The sequence below is a fragment of the Podarcis cretensis genome (genome assembly GCF_951804945.1).
Source record: "Podarcis cretensis genome assembly, chromosome: 5".
Classification (NCBI taxonomy): Eukaryota; Metazoa; Chordata; class Lepidosauria; order Squamata; family Lacertidae; genus Podarcis; species Podarcis cretensis.
The window spans coordinates 4,170,907-4,187,717 of NC_137174.1; the positions used below are offsets into that span (position 1 = coordinate 4,170,907).

The window sequence follows — 16,811 nt, forward strand, 5'->3', positions numbered from 1 at the left end:
CTCTCAGGCTCATATTACAGCGCATTTTGATACAGTCGTTATCAGCAAGCTCATTTTCTATTGTTGAAATCAATGGCCTCGGTTTCTCTTCCCCTCCCGCCCCACCTTCAACTATTTGCAATCTCTGGAACAGATCATGTCCTGCGTTTCCCAAACACCCCCATGGACTCGGAAGCTGGCAGAGGAACTAAAATGTGGAACTAAAAATAAATCATGCCCAATGATCCTCCCCATTCTGCAATTCAACAAAGAGCAGGCAGGTGTGGGGGAGAGAGAGAATATGCTCTGTCCTTAATTTTATTTTATTTTTATTTTTAAATCCCACTTGCCAAGACTGCTGAGCTGTGCTCTATTTCTGAACTAAGCACTAAGCTGGCAAGGAGAGCATCAAATGTCCCAATGAAGAAAACTCCCAAACCTCATCACATTACCACTTGCTCTGGGACGGAAAAGTTAAGTTCACTGCCAGGAAATATTCCTCTTCCATGCAGGTAGTTCTAAAAGTTGGGGGGGGGTTGTTAGTGGAGAGTCACACATTTTCCTACCTCCCGTTTTCTTGCGTTTTTTACAAAGCAGGCCTGCCATTCCGGCCCCTTGGAATGTAAGGCTACGTATTGCTGCAGACCAGCCTTGGACAGTCCCAAATGTCTAAAAAGGAGGGAGGCAGATGGACAGGGACTGACCTGCAAGCCTGGGTTAATTTGGTCGCAGTGACATGGGAGGAGACGGCCGGGCAGCAGCAGTTGCGAGGGGTGGGAAGAGGAGGGTGGAAGAGAAGCACATGGCAGGGCAGGGCAAAACTCACGAAGAACGGGCTGCCAGCATCACAGCCAAATCCTCCGCCACTTTCTCCGAGCCTGAACAGAGGGAGGAGGCCCTTCTCCTCTTGTGAGGTAAGTCTGTCATTATGCCGTGTGGAGAGCCTGGCTCTGAGCGTTGCAAAGACCTCTGGGGTGCAAGAGCGCCTCTGCAACTGCCCCACATCACACTTTCACCTCCGTGGGATTTCCGGGTGTGGAGGCTGTCCAGGGTGCAAAAAACTGAGGGGAGGCTGTGCCTTTACTACAAGAGTCTCCCCACTCCCCAGCCATAGCAACCCCTTTATTCCCCCACCCACATGCACCGAGATATCAACCATTTGCTGTAGGAGAAACCAACTTTTTATTCATTCATTCACTGCGTTTATCTCTCTCTTTTTTCTCCAAGGAGCTCAAGGTGGTGTACAATGTCTGCCCCTTCTCCTTCAATCCCGGCAACAACCCTGTGAGGTAGGTTAGGCTGAGAGACAGTGGCCCCCAAGGTCACCCAGTGGCCATGTGGGGAAGGAAGGAGTGAATCTTTATTTGTGTCAGCCATCGGCCATAGCAATAAAACAACAATACAATATACAAAGAATAGAAATAAAAATAAGAAGTCGATTATATAAAATACATTTTAGGGTTTTGGGCCATGTGGGGATTTGAACCCGTGTCTGCCAGGTCCTAGTCCAACCCTCTAACTATTACACCACTCAAGGGCACCAACCTACTCTCTGCCCCAGGTGTCCCCCCAGTGGAAGGAGGAGGTTCAGCATCATCTGGACCAAGTTCAAGTTACAGCCTGCTTATTATGTCACACAGAATTCTGTGGGAGCCCTTAGGAACCGAGCCGCCTCCTTCCCTCCGCCCCAGCCAGCCTGGTCCATGGTCTGAAGTGATGGGACTTGGAGTCCAACAACATCTGGAGGTTGAGATGTTGATGACACCAGCAACTGTCTCTTGGAGATCAGTTTTAAATAATTTTAACATTGTGCGCTGCCCTGGAAATATTTACATTGAAGGGCAATATTTTTTATTTTAAAAATGAATAGATAATAAAATTATTTGCCATCACCACCTCACCAGGCTCCAATAACAGATGGATAAAGGAACGGCAGTCATGGGGCAACTGTCATGGTTCCTTCCTCTCTATGTTAACATAACAGCACAGTAAGAATCCACAGGGAATTAGCCCTCAGATACCGTTAATATGAGAAGTTGGCTACAATATGCTGCTGACAACCCCAAGGTTGCAGGTTCAATCTCCATATGGGATGGCTGCATATTCCTGCATTGAAGGGGGTTGGACTAGTTGCTCTTTAGGGTCCCTTCCAACTCTACCATTCTATGTTTAAAAATTGCTTTTAACCCCTTCCTCCCTTTTAATCACACCTTACAAAATACTCTTAGACAAACAAGCTGCAATTTCCCCTGTCTACAGCAGACGAAAAACCCCAAAGTTCAAAGCCAGCAGCACCTTGAAGTTCGCTGCAGCCACTTTCTATATCCTAACAATCAAGTTTCTTCTTAATGGCCATCAGCAGTCTGGCTGCTTGGAAAAGGAAGCCGGATGATAACTGCTATTTAATTTTAGCTGCAGTTATTTCTGATCCAAGGTCTGAACCTCGCAGTATTGGAAAACAGCAGCTGTCATGATGATGTTGAATAGAGCGGCTAATTATGGGACAGAGGACATAGTATCTTCCGCCTAAGTGAAGCCACAATGATGCACTGCCCGACTTTTAGGAGAGCATAAAGGATAGTTGCAGCCCTCTTGGAGAGTTGCAGTAGCAAACTTCCTGGCTGTGTCAGAGACAGTCTTGCAAAGAGGTCCCTCAAAGTAACCAGCCCTCTGATGGGTTCTCTTCCAGCCCACCTGCTGGCATGTGTCAGTCATTTCTGGCAGACAGGAGACATGAGAGAAAGCAAGGACCAGCTCATCTCCCATGTCCAAAAGCTTCTCAGTCTGGTCACCTGGAGATTTTTACTCCTTGGAGGTAACCAGAAGAATTGAGATTTTTACAAACAGTAAATCCAATTGACTGACAACCTTTGCCTCATTTTTCTCCATTTGTAGAATGGAAACAGGTACGACCTCCATCCTGGAGAGACTTGAAATTGCAGTTTAGGTACATGAGCAACACCCAGTGCAGTTTCTGTGCTTCTTTGTACCTTTCTGTCTGTCTCGGAACTGGCTGGCCATTGCTTCCAAAGCGCTTTGAGATCCAGGGAGAGCTACATCCACTGGAAGACTCACTTCTTTGTATGTGGATTGACCATCAAGGCATAATTATGACAGAGGGCTATACACATATAATTTTGTGTTTTATTGTGATTATTACTGGTGTTAATTTTATGTTTCTTATTTCTCTGTTCCTTTCTTCTTCTCCTCCTCCTCTCTTTCTTGTTTTTTTGATTCTATTTGTTCTAGAAACTATTTTTATTGGATTGTGAAAACTTTAATAAATATCTGTGGGGGGAGGGAGGAACAGCTACATCAAGGTAGTCATCCTGGTGCCCTCCAAATCTTGACAGACTATTATCCTAACATTGCTGGTCATGCTGCCTGCAGCGCCTGAGAGCTCGAGTCCAACAGCAGCTGGATGGCACTATTCTGGCAACAGCATGCCCCCCCCTTCTTCAAACCCCTCTTTTCCCATGAGGCCCTTGGCATGGCCATCTCAATCCCTATCTGCCACCTGCAATAAGGCTTAGATTGATACAATGGCACTTTCTCATATCCATCCTTATTACCTGGGCTGCTTTCTTTCCCCCTTTGCCTAACCCTCAAGCAAAATCTTCTAGCTTGTAAGCTCCTCAGGGCAGAGCCCTTTAATTTGGCGGTGTCACTCTGTAAACTGCAGCAGACGTTGGTGGTAACAGTTATCATCGTTCAGACTTATAAATCCATTGGCTCATGACTGAAGTATGAAGAGTTGAATTCCATTTGTGAACAAACTACCACAGATCAAAACTCCACAAAGTGATCATATCACTTTGCCCATTTTCATTTTTCCCTCTTAACCTCCAAAGCACAAGGGGGGGCTGTTTAAGAGTCAATGATGAGCAAACTGCGCCTCCATGACACCAGCCAACAACCCAAAGCACATTCGGCCTGGTTTTATCAAATTAACTCTGCATCTGGAATGCAGTAAGCAACCTCAGCTCCCTATTCTTTTATATTCCCAACAAGCTGGGCATACGTTAGGGATTAGTTCTCCCCAAGGATTATAGCTGGTGGCTCTTATAAATAAGCTCTTTTGATCAAGTTCACCAATTCAGCAACAGCAGCCGACCCATTCAACCTGGAAAAGCCCCATGTTTCCAACAGAACATCTTTGTCTAGATGTGATGCAAAGGAACACATATCTACACTGCAATGGCTTAAAAGCAAAAGGAAGGAGGGGGAATAAATCATTACAAGACCACAGAACTCACTGTTAAAAAGGATGGTCAATCCGAGAAAGGACAAAAGTTGATTCCACCCCTGCTTCAGTTTGCAGAAGTCCAACTGCAATGCATTACTTGCAACATCTTGGGTAATTGTTAAGAATTTGAAGGATAGGCACAGTTTGGGGAACACAAGTGACTGTGCAGGAAGGCTAGGCAGAAGATGATAAAACATGCTCCACCCTTCTCCTGTTTATGTGCATTTTCCCCCAGCAAGCTGCAACCAGCTAGGCCTGGCAAGTTTGGGAATAATAGCCTGGCTTGCACATATGACGCGGGTGGCGGGTGGTGCTGTGGGTTAAACCACAGAGCCTAGGACTTGCCAATCAGAAGGTCGGCGGTTCGAATCCCCGCGACAGGGTGAGCTCCCGTTGCTCAGTCCCTGCTCCTGCCAACCTAGCAGTTCGAAAGCACATCAAAGTGCAAGTAGATAAATAGGTACCGCTCCAGCGGGAAGGTAAACGGCGTTTCCGTGGGCTGCTCTGGTTCGCCAGAAGCAACTTAGTCATGCTGGCCACATGACCTGGAAGCTGTACGCCGGCTGCCTCGGCCAGTAAAGCGAGATGAGCGCCGCAACCCCAGAGTCGGTCACGACTGGACCTAATGGTCAGGGGTCCCTTTACCTTTACCTTTACTTGCACATATGATAAGCCACGGCTGATTTAGCCAAAGTGTAATTTGTCTGAATGTCTGAACCCATCCAAGAGGCTAACCATGGCTTGCTTTCTGGCAGCAAAGCACAATGTTAAGCCATGGTTTGCTGTTGGCTTATAAGCCATGGCTTGTTTTCTAACAATGCCTTGGTGTTATGTCCAAATCCAACAGCCTTGCTGAACCAGAGATGTTCACCAGGATACAGCAGCTGGAAAAGAAAGCAATGGCATTGCGCCATGGGTTTTGCTATGCTATGCTAGTTACCTGGGAAGGCACAGCTAATAATAATAATAATAATAATAATAATGCCTGTGTATAATGAAATTAAACGAGCCTCCGTCCCACCCCCAAACACTCAATCTCTTCTCAAACAACACACCACCTCGCAAGTCAATTTCGCTATGTTATTTTTTGTTCAGCAGCCCAACAGCCCATGGATAGAAGCTATTTTTTAGCCTGTTGGTACGGCTGATTATTCTATGTCTCCTGCCCAAGGGTAGAAGATTAAAGAAGTGATGGCCGGGGTGTGAGTCATCCCGGAGAATTTTTCTCACTCTCCTAAGGCAACAATCCCTTGCGATGTCAGCGGACTAGATGCTAAAAACAAGAAAAGACCAATAAAACACAGGCTCCCCTAGTTAGTAAACTGGGTTATTTAATTTCCTCAAGATCCCCAAATGTCTGAATGGCATTAGTAGGAATTTAATGGGCCTATGTAGAAAATAAATCTCACTGAGCCTGGGATAAAATAAGAGAGCTGTACAATTTTCTTTCACGGTTCTGGAGACCACACACCCCCCCCCCCCCGTTACTTTCTTACACTTTCCAAGTTCCTTTCTTGGCAGGAGAGTTTTCGAGCAAATTACCACTGCAGTACATTCTCCAAATGCAGCAGAGCAGTTTGAAAATTATTTCAGGCATAACAGCAACTGTCTTCCCAGTGAAGCTTAGACATTATTTCCAGACAAAGTGAGCAGATGATGAAGTTGAGGACTTAGCAAAAGGGTGAAAGTTGTATCCCAACAGAAGAGCCAGGAAGAAGTACACACAACCAGTCTATTCAGAAAACAAGTGAGCAGAAGCAAGCCTTGAGCTCACAGCATCCCAATTCCCTTTTCCCTACGCTTGAGGGGGATTAAAAGCTCCCTATCTTGATGTGGAGCAAACCATCATTTGATGGGTGCAGTCCTAAACACACTCCTGCGAAGAAGCCCTACTGAACACAATGAGACTTAATTATGAGTAAACATGCATAAATGGCTTCCTCCAGTTCTACTGAATTGGGTTTTTAGCGATGTGACATAGGATAGCTCCCAGGTTCAGTCTCTGCAGCATATTTACTAATTCTCCACTATTCTACTATAACCAGGGGAAGCCACAGAAAGACTCTGCCCAAGCCAGCTTCTGAAAGTTTCTCTCTAAGCTTCGGAAAGTCTCTTTCTGTGCTTTGGGTTTCGTAGTTTAACTCTTCAAATTGTAACTTGTAAAAGGCAGGTGTTTACCCAAAGGTCTCCGAATTGCGTGCCCAATTTTGAACCACACCTTTCTAATCCCAATCCCAAAGTTGCATTAAGATAGAGGACAATGAAATTTCAAAATGCATTTGAACTACTGTATTAGCCTTCTCCCACAATATACACACTTTAGTATAGTGGAATTTTAACATACGTGTGTGTGTGTGTGTGTGTGTGTGTGTGTGTGTTTTATAGCCAAGGAACTTCTGCGGAATTTTCCACCATGTGGTTAAAAGAAAAATAAAGAAGGGAGAAAATTATCTCAGTGAAACCAGAGACAAAATGCTTCCTTTCTCATACACACACACTCACACTTTAAAGCACATTTTTGTGTCCAGTAGAAAGAAACTCTCAATATACAGCTTAAACTACCCATGCTAATTTTGTCATTAATGGTTGGGGATTATCCCGGGTAATATCCTTGTAAGGTTATTCCAATTTATCCTCACAACAGCCACCAAGGTAAATATGGTAGAAATTTGGAGACTGGCCCAAGGTCACCATATACACTTCATAGCTAATCAAGGATTTGAATCTAGGTCTCCTGATCCAAGTCTAGCATTCTATCTGCTATGCTTACGCAAAAGCTTAGAAGCCCAAGCTATTTGCTAAGTCTGTAAATGGAAGATGCCTCAGTGCTGTATTTCAAACTAAATACTGTCCATGCTTCATCAATACTCATCAAAACAACCCCCTTTGTAGACTCTCTACATGCCATCTCTTCATGGCCAGGTATCTCTCACCAGGTCTGGTAAAACGTGGCCTCTGCTGTGCCACATCAGGCTGTTCCATGTCAGGTGGGAGGGGGGCAATGTCTCAGGGACTCTGCATGTTCAAAAGCACTTTTTACTTTAACATTACTTTGCATCAGGGACGTGGAAGCTGTGGCCATCCAGAAGCTGTTGGACTACAACTCCCATCATCCCTGGTCCTTGATTCTGCTGCACCAGGCAAAATGTTTCTTTCTAACCAGGCCTTTTATGGCCTTTTTAAAGTGTTTCTGGGAAGGGAGGTTATTGGTTTTCATTTGAACCCATAGTTCTCAATCTCAGGTATAGTGGTTAGTGCTGGACCAGGACCTGGGGGACCAGGACTCAACTCCCCACTCAGCCATGAAGTCCAATGGGTGATATTGGGCCAGGCATTGTCTCCATCGCTCTCTCCTATCTCACAGGCTGTTGTGAAGATAAAATGAAGAGAACATAAGCTATGGGGTCCCCTTGGAAGAAAGGTGTGATAGAAATTTTGCCGCAGCAGCAGCATCCAAGCATAACAAAGCCTGCAGTTGCTTTTGTTCACATGCACCCTTTGCAAACCCTCCTCTTTTGCCATTGCCACCCCCCTCTCTGCTTTTGCCATCCCTTGTGTTTCCCTGCTTAACAACTTCAACAGCCTAAACCCAAATTCAGCCTCGTTGGTTAAGCTACTCCCATCAAAAGAAAAGAAAAAAGCACAATGCTGCTTACTAAGGAAGTCCACTTTGTTCTCAGCTAATTAAAGAAGCAGCATCAATTCAGCTGAGAAGATTCCTCTAGCCAAAAAGCTGCGCTCGTAACACAGCCTGGCAAAACCTGGCAAAACAACAGCCAAACTCAGCAGAACCCAGCGCACTTGGCAGTTGCTGTGTGCAGCAATAAATTCACAGGAAGCAGGATCCAGCATTATGGACTGTGCGTGCTCGGTTACAAGGCAAACTTTTACAACCCAAGAAGGACCTTCACATAAACAACACAACATTCACCTGTTGTTCCATTCAGCTTTCAAATTAGACTGTTTCACACAAACCTTTACTCTACAAGCAAGAGATCATATTTAAGGTAGACGACTAAAGTGTGAATTGCCTGCCTTGGGACTCCCTGGAAAGGAAAGGTCAGGGAAGATCTTCTATAAAGACAAAGGGTTCCAAAGATGGTCATGGCACAGTAATTTTAAATGCATGTGCATGGACACCACAGTAATACATGGGAGAACAGTTAGTGCAAGAGTGAGAGGCCATAGATTGGGACCTCCTGGGAGATCTCTGGCTAACGTACAGTAAATAGGCAAAGATTTCTGGCTCACAATTGTTTGACAATGGCAACAAGAAAATGAATCCCAAATGGAAATTAATCAGCTGAAACAAAGAAAAGTCAAGGAACTGATTTGTGGGCAGAAGGACTGTGGACCCAGGTCCATCCTGGCACTCAAAGCAAGGCCCTCTGCTCAGCAGCTGCTGAAACACACCCAGCTCTTTAATCCAGACTGTTTATCTTCCGCACCTGGCTCTTATTGCTGGATCATAAGGTTCTTTCAAATAAAACACAAAGTAGATCCCGCAAGCCTGAGTCAGTGGGTCATGCGAAACAAACATTAAAGAATCTTGTGTTGACTGCTCTGGTCAATTTGCTGCCTTCCCACTGAGGACCAATAATTCCTCTGCAAGTGTGTATGAGGCCCACTGCGTTCATATAATCACTCACCCTACCCTCAGCTGATACCTTTCTACAGCCTAGGTGCATGGGTAGGCAAACTAAGGCCCAGGGGCCAGGGCCAGCCCAGTCACCTTCTCAATCTGGCCCGCGGACGGTCCAGGAATCAGCGTGTTTTCACATGAGTAGAATGTGTGCTTTTATTTAGAATGCATCTCTGGGTTGTGTGGGGCACAGGAATTCATTCTCCCCCCCCCAAAAAAAAATATATATAGTCCAGCCCCCCACAAGGTCTGAGGGACAGTGGACCGGCACCCTGCTGAAAAAGTTTGCTGATGCCCAGGGCATCAGAAAGGGCACAAACGCCAAACTGACTCACCAGCATTGGTCTGTATGGGAAACTGAACAACAGATTAATGGCCAATAACCTTGAGCGGGGTCTTTCCATCACTGCTGGCAAGCACTGGATCAAATTAAGCCCCAGCTCCATGCACATCATTTTACAGCTTGGGAACAGATGATCTAGAGAAAACAGCTGCAAACCTTTGCATTTTAAAATGTTAATAATGAAAGGAAATGTGGCAAGCTAGGAAGTCCGGCAGGAAAGGGAGGGGGAAGGGAAGCAACTTCCTTTGATCCACATTGGGAAGCTATGCGCTTGTGTTTATCTTCTTGAAATTAAGAGGCAATGAAAACTACAGTTCTCAGCATGCTTACAATGGAGTAAGTCCTCCTGCACTCAGTGGGACTTAATTTCCAAGGGAACATGTTTAAGGTCAGGCTCCATCAGGGTGCCATCCTAAACAAGTCCCTGGAAAATCTGCAGAATTTTTCCCAGGTTAATAAATATCCTAATTCAGATGCCATCTGGGGCAGCCTTTGGTACATGCCATGAAACTGGTTCCATGCTTAAAGTTCAACTGTTCTACTTGCAAAGGTCACATGCTGGTGCCATGCTCCCCTGGCACACACTCCCTGGCACGCCAACACTAAGTGTAGGCAAGGAAGTCCAGGAAACAGATGAGTTTTCTTACAAGGCATTACATTTAAATAGGACCAAAGTGGTGCACTGTTAAGTTCATTTAAAATGAGTTGTTTTAATAGCCATTCAAAAGAATGCTGGTAACACTTCCCCAATCTTTTACATCAAAGCCAAGAACATTTTTGATCAGCTCAGAAATCAAAACAGACACAACTGAAGGAAGTGACTGCTGGATTTCCTGCCAGTTGACTGCAGCTTAGTCCTCTTGTGTTCATTGCAACATTTTTCTAAACCCTGTGCAACTTTCACAACAACAAACTCAACTTATGACTTGGAAATTTATTAATAATTTGTTCCCTACCCATCTGAATGGGTTGCCTCAGCCAGTCTGGGCAGCTTCCCTCAAAGCAAGTTGCTCCTTCTAACTCAGGATGGTCTACTCTACCCGCTGACCAACAGGAGTCCTCCAGGGCTTCAGGCAGGAATCTATCCCAGTACACCAAGGACTGAAGCATAGAATCATAGAATCATAGAATTGGAAGAGACCACAAGGGCCATCGAGTCCAACCCCCTGCCAAGCAGGAAACACCATCAGAGCACTCCTGACATATGGTTGTCAAGCCTCTGCTTAAAGACCTCCAAAGAAGGAGACTCCACCACACTCCTTGGCAGCAAATTCCACTGTCAAACAGCTCTTACTGTCAGGAAGTTCTTCCTAATGTTTAGGTGGAATCTTCTTTCTTATAGTTTGGATCCATTGCTCCGTGTCCGCTTCTCTGGAGCAGCAGAAAACAACCTTTCTCCCTCCTCTATGTGACATCCTTTTATATATTTGAACATGGCTATCATATCACCCCTTAACCTCCTCTTCTCCAGGCTAAACATGCCCAGCTCCCTTAGCCGTTCTTCATAAGGCATCGTTTCCAGGCCTTTGACCATTTTGGTTGCCCTCCTCTGGACACGTTCCAGTTTGTCCGTGTCCTTCTTGAACTGTGGTGCCCAGAACTGGACACAGTACTCCAGGTGAGGTCTGACCAGAGCAGAATACAGTGGCACTATTACTTCCCTTGATCTAGATGCTATACTCCTATTGATGCAGCCCAGAACCTGCGACCTTCTGTCTGCAAGACACTTATCAGATCTGCTGGCATTACAATTGCCCAGTATGAATGGGGAATGTGCCCTAAAAGACACCCAATGCCCCCCTACTTCTTCACACTGAACTTCCAAATAAACATTAATAGGACTGGGAGGTGTAAGCCACTTTTCCCCCTGTGGACTGCTTTGAGAACAGATTTACTTGTGAAAAAAGTTGCATATAAATAACTGGAGCTGGGGAGGTGGAGAGAAAATAAAAAGGTAAAGGGACCCCTAACCATTAGGTCCAGTCGTGACCGACTCTGGGGTTGCGGCGCTCATCTCGATTTACTGGCCGAGGGAGCCGGCGTACAGCTTTCAGGTCATGTGGCCAGCATGACTAAGCCGCTTCTGGCGAACCAGAGCATTGCACGGAAATGCCGTTTACCTTCCCGCCGGAGCGGTCCCTATTTATCTACTTGCACTTTGATGTGCTTTCGAACTGCTAGGTTGGTAGGAGCAGGGACCAAGCAACAGGAGCTCACCCCGTTACGGGGATTCGAACCGCCAACCTTCTGATCGGCAAGTCCTAGGCTCTGTGCTTTAACCCACAGCGCCACCCACATCCCTGGAGAGAAAATACCACTAGCCTATACAGTGGTGAATTAGCATCCAGTTTCTGGTGTGCAATGGTGTGCATTTCAAGACAGAGTAGAGCAATTTTTGTGGAGTTGGGTTTAGCTTAAGGGTATCTTTTTGACAAGCAACCTTTCCACCCGTGCTTAAACCCCCATCAGGTGGTAGTAAGATGCAATGTGATTTAGCTCAGGGATAGGAAATCTGTGGCCCTCAGGTATGTCCAATGGTGAGGAGAACTGTAGTTGTGCAACGCCGGCGCCGCCTCCGGCAAGGGCTCCTTCAGACAAGCGATTTGTTGAGCATCCATCCCCATTTGTTTGCACAAAGTCTGTGCAGAGGTTAAATCATATTTGCTATTTATTGAGCACTTGTTCCAATTTCTTGGGTGGTTAAGAAATACATCCATTTAAATACGTCTCGGCTACAATGTGAAATTAGTCAAAGGATTCTGATTTATTCATCTAAAGATTTCAAAGAATGGCTTGTTCAATGCTTCCCTTCTCTCTAAAGAGAGGGTGGGAACCCTCCACCCTCCCCCACCCTTTTATTCTAGGCCATCACACTATATGTGTGCGAGTCTGCTAACCTCTTGCATACTTTGATAAGTTGCCTCTCTACACTAATCATGACCTATATTTGAAGCACCAAGTTGCCACATTCCTTTCCCCGAACGTGCTTCCATCTGTGCCTTTAGCAGCAACAATAAAAAAAAGTTTTTCATTGGATGGGTGACCATTGTTGAAATTCCGGCATTGCAGGGGGTTGGACTAGATGACCCTAGGGGTCCCTCCCAACTCTATGATTCTATGATACCATAGCAGGAAAAGCTTCCCTTGCCGTTTCTGCCTGCAGTGCACCTATCAAAGACATGGAAGCCCTCCAAAGAAGGGTGGGGACCTGTTTCACTCCTTGCAAATCATCAATAATATCATTTCTTGATCACCTTTACAACAACTGTGTGTGGTAGAAAGCAGTGGCGTAGCGTGGGGGGTGCAGGGGGGGCCGTCTGCACCGGGCGCAACATCTGGGGGGGGGGCGCGCTCGCACTCGCAGCTCTCTGCCCCTACTAAAATCCACGGGTTAGGGGCGCAAATTACTTGCCTTGCCCCGGGTCAGTGGCGTAGCGTGGGTTGTCAGCACCCGGGGCAAGGCAAGTAATTTGCACCCCCTAACCCGTGGATTTGCGCCCCCTAACCCTAACCCCCAGATGTTGCGCCTGGTCCGGCCGGCCCCCCCTACACCCCCCACGCTACGCCACTGCCCCGGGTGCTGACAACCCACGCTATGCCGCTGGTAGAAAGGCATGATTCCCAAATTGCAGAGAGGTAGGGAGATACAGGGCTTTACAAACAGATATGAGCTGCTCCTCCAAGGGGAGCCCGTTGTGCCAGCTGGCACAGTCATTTGGCACTAATCTACCCCGCGCATCAGCCCACGGAAGCCTCCCTCGTCTTACAGGAGACAGAAGAGAACTCCTGGGGAACTTCTCCTCCGCCCCCTTCCCGTTTCCTTGTCCCTGGCTACCTCCACCAGAAACCAGCAGCGCCGCGAGGAAAGTCTCCAGACAACTGGAAATAATGCGAGGGCGGCGGGCTGGGCTGGGCTGGGCTGGGAGCTGCGCATTCCGAGCGGCGAGGCAGCGCGAAGCTGCGATCCTATGCCCGCTTCCTCGAGGAGAGGCTTCCTTCTGGGGCAGCCGCGAGTCCCCCCACCCGGTCCTCCTCCTCCTCCTCCTCCTTGTCCTCCGGGCGCCCCGGGCCCGGGCCCCCCGCCTGCCCGCCCGCCCGCCCTCCCGGCGCCCCGCTCACCCTCTCGGGCTTTCTTCTTCCTGGCCAGCGTCCCGCCGAGCTTGCCCAGGAAGGACTCGTCCTTCTTCATCCTGTGCGGCCGCAGGGTGGGCGAGCGCACCGGCGTGGAGGAGGACATGGGCGCGCCCGGGACGGAGGGAGGCCCGCAGCAGCGGCGCCGGCAGCCGGGAGACACCGGCGCGGCCAAGCGCAAGGGGACGGGAGGCGGGGCGCGCGCGCAAGGGCGCAAGGGCGCATCCCCGCCGGGCCGGAGAGCGCAGCGCCCGCCGATGGCGTGCCAGGCCGAGGGGCGGGTCCGGCGGCAGGAGGGGCTTCTCCTTCGCCGGCACCTTCGGCTCCGTAGCCTGGAGCAAAGGCTTTCCTTCCAGGGGAAACAAAGAGTAAGGGGGGGGGGAGGAGTGGCTCTGAGCACCACCGCTCTCTTTAAAAAGTACAACACATCATCAGAGATCTACAACCTCTCCTGAACAATGACAGTTCTCTTTCTCAAGCTCTGGGAGGAAGACCTTTCATTGCCTACAGACAGCCACCCAATCTTAAACAACTCCTAACCCACAATAATACTACAACCAGACTTAACACGGACACTGGCACCAGAGCCTGCAATAAACCCAGATGCCAACTTTGCTGCCACATACACCCGGACAACACCATTACTGGCCCCAACAACTTCACACATACCATCTCGGGACTATTTAATTGCTCATCGTCTAACATTGTGTATGCCATCAAATGCCAACAGTGTCCTTCAGCTCTCTATATTGGACAAAGAATAAACGGACATAAATCCGACATCAGGAACCACAAGACAGAGAAACCAGTAGGAGAACACTTCAATCTCCCAGGACATTCTATACAAGATCTCAAAGTAACTGTTCTATTACAAAGGAATTTCAGAAATAGACTGGAAAGAGAAGCTGCTGAATTGCAACTTATTACCAAACTTAAAACCATGGAGAGACCTAGTCTGAACAAAGACATTGGATTCTTATCTCATTATACATGACAAAGCCATTTTTCACCTTCTCACCCCTTGCTTTTTCCTGTAAGACCTATTGCAGTCGTTAAGAGTCGTCAACAGGCTCATCACAGCTATCTGCCAATCACCCAATCCCACCACCCTTCTGAGTAATACCCCTCCCCACCTTCTCACTATATAGAAGGGTCTGGTGACTTCTGTTTCAGTGTATCTGAAGAAGTGTGCATGCACACGAAAGCTCATACCAAGAACTAACTTAGTTGGTCTTTAAGGTGCTACTGGAAGGAATTTTTTGTTTAAAAAGGAAAAGAAAGCTGAACCCAGGCCGGTGGTTCTTCTGGGCATGTGCCGAGTGCCCATCTGCCGTGAGAAGGGGGAAGGGGACGAGTTCAGAGACTGAGCCCCACAAAAGGAATGCTGGACTTCTCTTGCGCGCACACGTTTATCTTCTTCCGCAGTGGCAAAACTATTAAGCAGGATTTCGCCGATGAAAATAGAGACATCCTGTTGTTGTTGTTGTCACACACACACACCCCCCAATCGGACAGGGATGCCCCAGGCACTCTGGGCAGCTTCCAACAAATATAGAAACGTAATAAAACATTTAAAAACTTCTCTATTCAGGGCTGCCTTCAGATGTCTTCTAAGGTTGTCTAGTCACTTATGGGGGGGGGGTATCGGAAGACCACCTAGTGAGGCCTCTACAAATCTTCCCATCACCCTTTTCCCACACCTTTTGGTAATGGTATGACCCATGCAAAATGTCATTTCACAATATGTAGCAGTGACACACATTATATGTGTGTGTGATTCCTTGGAGGTTTTTAAGCAGAGGTTGGATGGCCATCAGTCATGGTAGAGATGACCCTTAGGATTCCTACCAACTCTACGATCATGAAGCTGCATGCTTATCAACATAGCATTTCTTGCCTTTGCCAAAGCTGTAGATAATTTGAACAGAACAAGGAAAATATCTTCTCAGTTCTGAGGGCTTTCTAGCTCATCCGTCAGAATGCAACAAATGTAGCTATCCAAATTTCTTATCACAAGTAAGTGACTGGGATATCGCCAGAGTCTTATTGCTAGGAAAATGAGTCTCATTCCCAAGCTGGTAGGGGAAATGAGATTTAGAGTGTTGTGTGGAACGCAGTTGCATGTGTGCCATGGGCACCTATTGGACAGCACCTGTTACATCACCAGTGGTGAGCAATGCATTTCTCTCCACCTACTAATAATACCAGGTATATTGCTTGCAAAGATGAAACCTGTGTATATATAGCCTTCCTTTCACCGCTTCCTCCCTGGTCAAGCTTTAGAAGATTCTCCTTCCCAATCGCCATCACCTCCCATCTCCATCGCTGATAGTACCATGTGTTAGCCATCCTGGGCTGTTTGAATGGGACCACTGCCCAGGCCTCAGGATCATCTTAACAGAAAATAAATGAAGGTGATGAATAGAAGAAAAGTCACAGTAAACTGAAATTCATAAACTGGAATTATACAATTATTGCTAAAATTAAAGGATGTACATACTGTGCATCATTACTGGACTAATACAAATATCTGCTTTGCATCTGTGAGCTAGATGGATCATTAGCCTGACCCAGTATGCTCTTACTATATAACTGGATGATATAATTAAAAGCTTAAGAGCGCATTTGCCATCGTATAAAGATGAGACACAATGCACCGAGCTTTCCCTGCCTTTAGAGAGTCAGAGGTGCTCCTGTAACTGAAAGCAGTGGAAGAGCAGCCCTAGCTGGGCCTAGCTGTTGCCTCTCTTTGCAAGTCACCCGCACCGTAGAAAGTGTAGGGCTTGTGTCAAGTGAAGATGGGTGAGACACTAAGCATTCAGTTCCTCTTTAATGGAAGAGGGACTTATGGCTATACAGGACTGTTGAGCAGCAAAGTCAGGATCTAAAATAGCAGAACAGGAAGAAGCTCTGTTAGTCATCTAAACAGTTGCCTTTCCCTCGAGAAATGTTTTGATACGCCCTGAAAAACAGTCTCCGATCACACATCTGCAAAGCAAGCCCTTTCAATATGGATACCAAACCCTAAACATGTTTAACTTGTACCTAAAAACAGCCTCCAGCATTTTCTTCACATTTGTGAATAGCAGTCCAAAAAAAATAGCCATGGGCAGAACTTTTCATGCTGCCTCAAACACCGTGCTTTTTGATAAGAGTCCATTCATACATTCAACTGTGTGGCATCAAGTGATATGAAATGCATGTGTGAGCCAACCCTAACCCTCTCTTTCTTTTTTCTTTTAATTTTTGAGGGGGTTTTTAATACAAAAAGGAGCAAAAGAAAGGTACATGCTACCCAAACAAAAGCACACGGAAATGCACTATTATTTACACAAACATAAATCCTTCCTGCCCACAATCGCTTCCCACCACCACACCCCTCGACCTCCCTCCACCACACCACAACTTCCTTATTTTTTCGATATAATCATTGCACACTTTAGATTTTGGATTTTTCTCTCTTTATAACA

At 46.8% G+C, this 16,811-nt stretch overlaps 1 protein-coding gene across 3 annotated transcripts in view; it reads right to left on the reverse strand.

The window, feature by feature from the left end:
* PARVB (parvin beta) overlaps positions 1-13,488 on the reverse strand; it is a 40,273-nt gene extending 26,785 nt beyond the window's left edge. The window contains exon 1 of one of the 3 annotated variants that reach the window (XM_079978378.1): positions 13,330-13,488. In XM_079978378.1, the coding sequence (XP_079834504.1) occupies positions 13,330-13,447 (118 nt within the window). In that variant the 5' untranslated portion in view covers positions 13,448-13,488. Of the gene's footprint in view, positions 1-545; positions 667-4,235; positions 4,340-13,329 lie in introns of those variants that run through there. The other 2 variants (XM_079978377.1, XM_079978379.1) reach the window with 2 other exon arrangements.
* Positions 13,489-16,811: the final 3,323 nt, after the last annotated feature.